We start from the raw sequence: 7,675 nt of genomic DNA on the forward strand, positions 1-7,675 counted from the left end.
CAAACAGTAAAACAGTAGATGAAATGATACCATTAATATGAAGTCCTTCAACAATGGACCTACGTACTAAATGAAGCCCGGGGACTGAGGGTTAGCAGATGTCAAGTTGTACAACACATTCTGTAAAAGTCCCTACATATCGCCTTCGATAATAATAGGAATTTGATATAATACCAGATACAGATATATTGTTTATGACATATTTCTTAGATATTTATGAGATACCTTGTTTTGCTTATCAATGCTGCCATGAAACCTTGTTTTGATCGTTGTTCAGACAAACGTTCAAAAGGCCAAAAAACCTACTTAATAACAAGCTAAACAAAGTTCACGATTATGCTGAACACATGGTGTATACAGTCCGGAACTTTAATATTTGGGGCAAAAATTACCCGCAACACACAATACCCGTGATGAGATATCGATTAGCCGTTGTTATTGAGTCACATGACCAAACATGTCCCCAACGTGGCTGGGATGTATATATTTCATGTCGAAGTAATCTAGTGTCCCGAGAGGCAGGAAGAAAGGAGTGAGACATTTCTCGAGAACTTGAGGAGTGAAGGTGGAGCAGTGATCGGAGACGCTAACCCAAACAACAAGTAAGTACGACAGGTGTATATAGACCGCAGGTAATAATAATCAAACACGGGGTAGTTAGTGTTCCGGGTGCTTGTATACATATATGCGTTTATTATTTATAGATGTACTTTCCATTGAGTACACCATTTGCAAGTCAGCAATGGCGATACTTGCGACAACATAGGACATAACCTAGTATACACTGGTTACAGGTAGATACAGTTACAGTATAGATATACAGACTATTTGTAGATTTAGCTATACAGGTGTGTATGTTTATGGCCGTTCCACCTCGTTGAACAATATCGGCCAGGCCGCTGGGTTTTTTTATGGGTGAAACGTCTCCAAGCAAAACGTACATGTATTAGGACCAGGAGTCATGTTGGTATCTCTTTTACTCTGCTCATTTTGATTCGTTGAAATTAAAATATCACGGACTTTAGCAGGACTAATCGTGTAAAAAGAGGTTACTCAGAGTTGCTTCCCCTGTTACTTTAATTGAGCTGTGTTAAATAATAATTGTAGTTCGAATGATGAAATGTAAATACATATAGATTATATATTTTGGAAAATATCATTCTTATTATAAAAATGATACTGTAATATAATCTAGAAGGATGAGTAAGAAAGATATTTTACTCCTCATGATTTGTAGAGTATGCAATTTACCAATGAACCAATTACTGAATGTGCACTGTATGTAATCCAATAAAGAAAAAAAGGTGTTGAAATACAATGGTCAGAGATCTGGCTTTGATCCCCCGTTAAGATTATGTTTGAACTATATGCATGTTGTAGGAAGCTTTACCGGGTGTTGTGTGAATAAACAAATAAACCCAAGGTGTACCAACTATAACTTTGGTTGGCGGTATGACTTAGACAGTCCATCCATGTTACACTCGCACAATCTCACCCCCCCCCCCCCCCCCCCCCCCCCNCCCTGTTACACTCGTACAATTCCCCTCCCTATGGACAGTCCAGCTCTGTTACACTCGTACAACCCCCCTCCCCTGGACAGTCCAGCCATGGTACACTCGTACAATCCCCCTCCCCCAGGACAGTCAAGCCCTGTTACACTCGTACAATCCCCTCCCCCTGGACAGTCCAGCCCTGTTACACTCGTACAATCCCCTCCCCCTGGGCAGTCCAGCCCTGTTACACTCGTACAATCCCCCTCCCCTGGACAGTCCAGCCCTGTTACACTCGTACAATCGCCCTCCCCCTGGACAGTCCAGCCCTGTTACACTCGTACAATCCCCGCCCCCTGGGCAGTCCAGCCCTGTTACACTCGTACAATCCCCGCCCCCTGGGCAGTCCAGCCCTGTTACACTCGTACAACCCCCTCCCCCTGGACAGTCCAGCCCTGGTTCACTCGTACAATCCCCCTCCCCCTGGACAGTCCAGCCCTGTTCCACTCGTACAATCCCCTCCCCCTGGACAGTCCAGCCCTGTTCCACTCGTACAATCCCCCTCCCTCGGGACAGTCCAGCCTTGTTAACGTTACACTCGTACAATCCCCCCCCCCCCTGGACAGTCCATCCCTGTAATACTCGTACAATTTCCCTCCAGCTCAGTGTTTAGCCCGATACTGAAATTGGGCCACATTTCTTACAGAAGATCAAAAAAAGTGATTATGATCTTAAAAGTGTAACGATATACAGATTTCCATCAGAATGTCCTATGGTCATTTTGAGCCACAAAACGTATGTCTATTTTAGTTCCCCTTTAAAAACCAGACCATCAGCTTTCCAAGCCCTCCAAATAAATGCATGAAATTGTTTAAAACATCACACGTACACGTTAAACGTATATTTTAATTTTCTGCAATTGTCAAAAAGTGACGTGTACGTGTGATGTGTATGTTTCCACTATGACGTGAACGTGTGATGTGTATGTTTCCACTATGACGTGTATGTTTCCACTATGATGTGTACGTGTGATGTGGATGTTTCCACTATGACGTGTATGTTTCCACTATGACGAGTATGTTTCCACTATGACGTGTATGTTTCCACTGTGACGTGTACGTATGATGTGTATGCTTCCTTTCAATGTGACATGAATGATAACAGAACGTTATGTTTGGAGCGTGTTTTCTGATCCATGTTTGATTTAATTTCCTATTAACAGGAACAGACATTTAAGACCGTGCCTCCATGTGTGTAATGCACGCCTGTACGTGTGCTGGCGGCAGTTGTCTACCTGTGTATGTTATAAACTGTATTCTATGTGGAGTAAAGTCTTGCCTAAGTTGATTTTACACAAACAAACAGATTAGAGGGGATTCAGATCCGCGCGAGTTTGTCCAAGGATTAAACACTACAACAAATAAAATATCCATGGTAACAGTCAAGTGTTGGATTACAAACTTGTTTCGTTGTTCAGTAAGTGAGTTCAACAAGGGAGATTATATGCAAGTTGTGAATATCAAAGGAACCTGGGGATATATTTGGACCTAAACTTAAGTGTTCAGAGTAATCATATATATACGAGAAGAGCGGAAAGCTCTCGATGTCGAAGAGTCGACCCCACCTAATTGTCTTGCATCAAGAACAACATTTTGGTTGATCTACGGAAAAATGCTTAGTACCGTTGGAAAGATGGATAATATTTCTTTTAAAACCTCCTATATGCATTTAAAATGTATTCTCCTTCCGCGGACATGATCTCCGTTTCCTCCAAAAACACACGCCATTTCAGAGTTTTTCACAGTCATCGTGCAACTTTTTGTATATTAATGAGGATGACGTCAGCCTCGTGTGGAAACATGCAGTGTTGGTTGGTTTAGCGAAAACATGGTTGCGCTTCCAGCCAATCACTCCACGGGTCTTGGCACGGGGCTGACATCAACCTCATTAGTATACATTTTTGGTAGCTGGTTGTTTACCGACAGCTGCCGCTAAAACATATGCTTGGTTGTACAGTTAAGGATGTCTTCATTAATGATTTTAAACGCCAAGCAATTACTGTCCCTTCTCAATTTTTCGACATGAATCGTTCATAAGGAGTATCAAACTATATTATTATGATGAATTTCGTGGCAAGGTTATAAAAAAAACCTTACTTCAATAAATTGTTCATATAATTTTGAGTAGCAATAACTTCCTGACCATTATTGTAAGCTATTGGAACTAAGGTGACGTACTTATACAATTTTGTATGCTAAAACTGTTATTTAAATCTGTTATTTAGTGTAGTAAAATGCATTTGGACATTAACATTGCTTGATTATCAAGTTGACCGATATCCGATAGTTGGCATTATCCGGTAGTTGGTATTATCCGGTAGTTGGCATTATCCGATAGTTGGTATTATCCGATAGCTGGTATTAACCGATAGTTGGTATTATCCGGTAGTTGGCATTATCCGATAGTTGGTATTATCCGGTAGTTGGTATTATCCGGTAGTTGGTATTATCCGATAGTTGGTATTATCCGGTAGTTGGTATTATCCGGTAGTTGGTATTATCCGGTAGTTGGTATTATCCGGTAGTTGGTATTATCCGGTAGTTGGTATTATCCGGTAGTTGGTATTATCCGGTAGTTGGTATTATCCGGTAGTTGGTATTATCCGGTAGTTGGTATTATCCGGTAGTTGGTATTATCCGGTAGTTGGTATTATCCGGTAGTTGGTATTATCCGGTAGTTGGTATTATCCGGTAGTTGGTATTATCCGGTAGTTGGTATTATCCGGTAGTTGGTATTATCCGGTAGTTGGTATTATCCGGTAGTTGGTATTATCCGGTAGTTGGTATTATCCGGTAGTTGGTATTATCCGGTAGTTGGTATTATCCGGTAGTTGGTATTATCCGGTAGCTGTTATTAACCGGTAGTTGGTATTAACCGGTAATTGGTCGGTAAATTATTCAGTTTCCGGTTACTAACATTCGGCTAGTTTGACAAACCTTAATACAACATGAGCATGTAATGCCTATTATATTGCTTGTTTTAGCCATACAGCCAAACGCCGTCACCAAGTTCGATCTTCGGGTCAAGCGCTTTGTGGGAGAGAAGGGTCAAGTGACATACCCCGTCGGCACCATGACGACTATCCGCTACAAGTCCCTCCCTCTGTGGGCTATTTACGCAGGCGGAATTACTTTTGTTGTGTTCTTTTTCTGGTATCTTCGATCTCCAAAAACGGAAGTGCCACTTCAAGTACATACCGGAAGTAAACTGTCTAGTAAACATTTCAATGTGAGGAAAATTCCGCAAATGAAGGACCCGGCGTTTGATTTCAATAAAGCGATTGAGACAATGAATGAAGAGAGGACCGCGATGGACGATGCAAAGCTGGTCGATCTCATCCGAAATTACTTGATACAAGTGCCGTCAGAGGGCGATACCTATAACCTAGAGGATCCCACCAACCTCCGATTCTCGGCTGGTCAGACTTCCTATGTGGATCAAAGACTACACGGAACGGTAATAAATAATGCTTAGTGTAATTGATCTAATTTTTCAAATGTTATAGATTTGCAAAGCAAAAATGTATCCTGTGTGACTTTGTAAGGCCAGTTCCCGATGGCAAGGGGAAGGTACACAATGAGATCCCACAGGATTTCCCAGGTCACGAGAACGAGACGTCATAGAGGGGGAACAGTGTAGGAGCTAACGAATGTGTATGAAGGGAAATACTTCCTTACTCGCAAACTAGCTTTTCCGGTAACTTTGGAACGCGCTTATTCAGTAGTGGCTGGACGGATGTCAGACCGCACGTTCCAGTAACAACAATTGATATACTGTTAACCTCTTGATTCACTGTAACGTATTTAGTTCTGGCTAATATATTCCTATATACATACTTGTTGAGAATTTTAATTCTAAAATTGCTAACAGAAATACCTGATCTACTAACATTGTAAATCTACACTCGGATAAATACTTTATGAGTGGTTTACAATTAGTCCCTACCGCCGTACATACAGCAGTGCATCTCAGCGTGTTAAACGTTTCTTGTAGAGGCTTCTTAGGTCCATGCAAATGAATTTCGTAACGTCCAAAGGTTATTTTTGTTATCACAGTATTCCGCTCGTTTGCTTGATAATTTATATATGTATCAGCCATTCGATGTATACTCTTGGTTGAGACTATACTAGTTGACTTGCCTTTGCTTGCTCCAGGAAGGAGTGTTTTACGTTGAGACTAGGGCCTTCGCAGGGGAGAGTGAGTCTACATCGCTGTTCTTTGAGAAGACACGTCGTTGGACGGGACTACTGGTCGAGCCGGATCCTGTCAAGTTTGAATTACTAAGGAACAAAAATCGGAAAGCGTACCTACTTAATGCGTGTGTCACCGACAAATCATACCCAACAAAGGTAGGCTGCGGTTACGGGGTAGAAAACTGTTAATTTGTCAAAAGGGGACACTCTTAAGTCAAACACACGTGTTCTTGTTGTTACAAATGTAATACAAGCTGTTGTAATAGCAGACATCTGATGAGAGACGGTGTACTTGGTTTATCTACATCCCTGAACAGAGATAGGGATATAACATGCAATTCATAACTGAAAATATTAAGCATTGCTTTCATAGGCAATATAAATGCCAACTGGCGAAGGAAAATTCGTTAAAGCCCGCAACGTTGTTGGATTTGCCTTTTTCCACATTGCCGATGAATGTCAACTTAAAGCAGTTCAATACTTATATTTACCATTTTTTGGAATAATATTATGATCGTCTCACAGAAAATCCAACTACACTTAATATTATCATTAGTCCAAATAATGTATTTATCGAATATGCTTGTTCGATGAATTCAACTGCTATTTGGCGAGAGGGAGGGTCAGTGGTATCTAACGTAACAGTTATGTCGTCATAATAAAAATGACGTCACAATCGGCATCTGAAAGTGGTAAGGTTAGTTAAGCATTGAACTGCTTTCAGCTGGCATTCATATGCAAGCGCTTCTTTGAATTTGCCTTTGTCCAGATGGCATTCATTTTGCTTATGAATGCTAACTGAAAGCAGTTCAATACTTATATTTACCAATTTTTTGGAATCTGTTCATCTCATACTCAATTTCACTATTCAGCTTTTAGTTCAAAAATATTGTATGTATCGTGTATGCTCGTTTAATTATTAGAACAGTCATCGCTCAATGAGGGCCAGTGGTATCCAATTTAACAATTATGACGTCATAATAATGATGACATCGAAATTGGTCCATGGCATTCATAGCTTATATGAATGCCAACAGAATTTGGTAGGATTATATAGTGGCTTGCCATACGATGGTAAATATATAGTGGTAAAGCCCTACTATGGTACATGCTAACACATAAATCTAAATAAGCAAAAGAAATGTTTTAAAACTATAAACTTGCTCAAAATGTATAGGACACTCAAGTATGCAGGAACAGTTTTACTGGAAGCTGAACAGGTCTGTTTATTAGCGTTGCTATGTTACACGACGTAGTAGATACAGATATGATCATGTATAGATTTGTGGATTTTCAGAGGACTCTGTTCAGACCGGATAGTACCGACCTAAGCAAGCCAGGATCAGAAAGTTATACTGCTCAGTGTTTTCCTCTCTACTCCATCCTGTTAGCACTGGAACAGAACGTCATTACTCTCCTTAGCTTAAATTTTTACGAACTAGGAAGTGAAAGTCAGAGCGAACACGATTTGTTGATGTCACTTCCGTTCGAAAAGCTAAACGTTACTTTCGTAGGAATACGAAACTTATACTCCAACAAAGTTCATCAGGCGCCGTTGGAATGGATGATGGAACAAAAAGGATTTGAGCTTCAGGGTAGACTGCGGACAGATGACCAATGGGTAAATGACTTGGTGTTTCTTAACAAAATCAATAAACTGCCAACAACACCTTTTTGGACGTCTACAAACATTTTCCGGGCTGTGGTGCTGTTTCTCGTTTTGTATGGTATAGCTAATGTTGTGGCGTACAAGTTCCTGTTTCCCAAACTCCACCTGTACAAAGTAGCATACGGTTTGGTGTGATAAGGTTCAACGTGTGTTATCTTAGTGTGGAGGATGAAAAGCGGCTTTGAAAAAGCTAGTACTACATTTATACACATGTACAAGTATACAATTGTTAATACATTTATACACATGTACAAGTATACAAT

At 40.6% G+C, this 7,675-nt stretch overlaps 1 protein-coding gene across 1 annotated transcript; it reads left to right on the plus strand.

The window, feature by feature from the left end:
* The first annotated feature begins 398 nt into the window (after positions 1-398).
* Positions 399-7,675, plus strand: LOC110449592. The gene is made up of 4 exons (XM_021496547.1): positions 399-602; positions 4,534-5,006; positions 5,705-5,899; positions 7,041-7,675. Exons 2-4 carry the CDS (start codon positions 4,623-4,625, stop codon positions 7,545-7,547), a joined length of 1,086 nt encoding a protein of 361 aa, XP_021352222.1. The 5' UTR covers positions 399-602; positions 4,534-4,622; the 3' UTR covers positions 7,548-7,675.

Source organism: Mizuhopecten yessoensis, unplaced genomic scaffold, assembly GCF_002113885.1.
Source record: "Mizuhopecten yessoensis strain PY_sf001 unplaced genomic scaffold, ASM211388v2 scaffold4691, whole genome shotgun sequence".
NCBI classification, from domain to species: Eukaryota; Metazoa; Mollusca; class Bivalvia; order Pectinida; family Pectinidae; genus Mizuhopecten; species Mizuhopecten yessoensis.

What these genes read in the sequence shown, in the direction of transcription:
- LOC110449592 (XM_021496547.1), top strand. Translation starts at nt 4,623, where the DNA reads ATGACGACTATCCGCTACAAGTCCCTCCCTCTGTGGGCTATTTACGCA. An exon ending in ATCAAAGACTACACGGAACG is followed by an intron (nt 5,007 to 5,704) that starts GTAATAAATAAT and finishes TGCTTGCTCCAG; the next exon opens with GAAGGAGTGTTTTACGTTGA. An exon ending in ACAAATCATACCCAACAAAG is followed by an intron (nt 5,900 to 7,040) that starts GTAGGCTGCGGT and finishes GTGGATTTTCAG; the next exon opens with AGGACTCTGTTCAGACCGGA.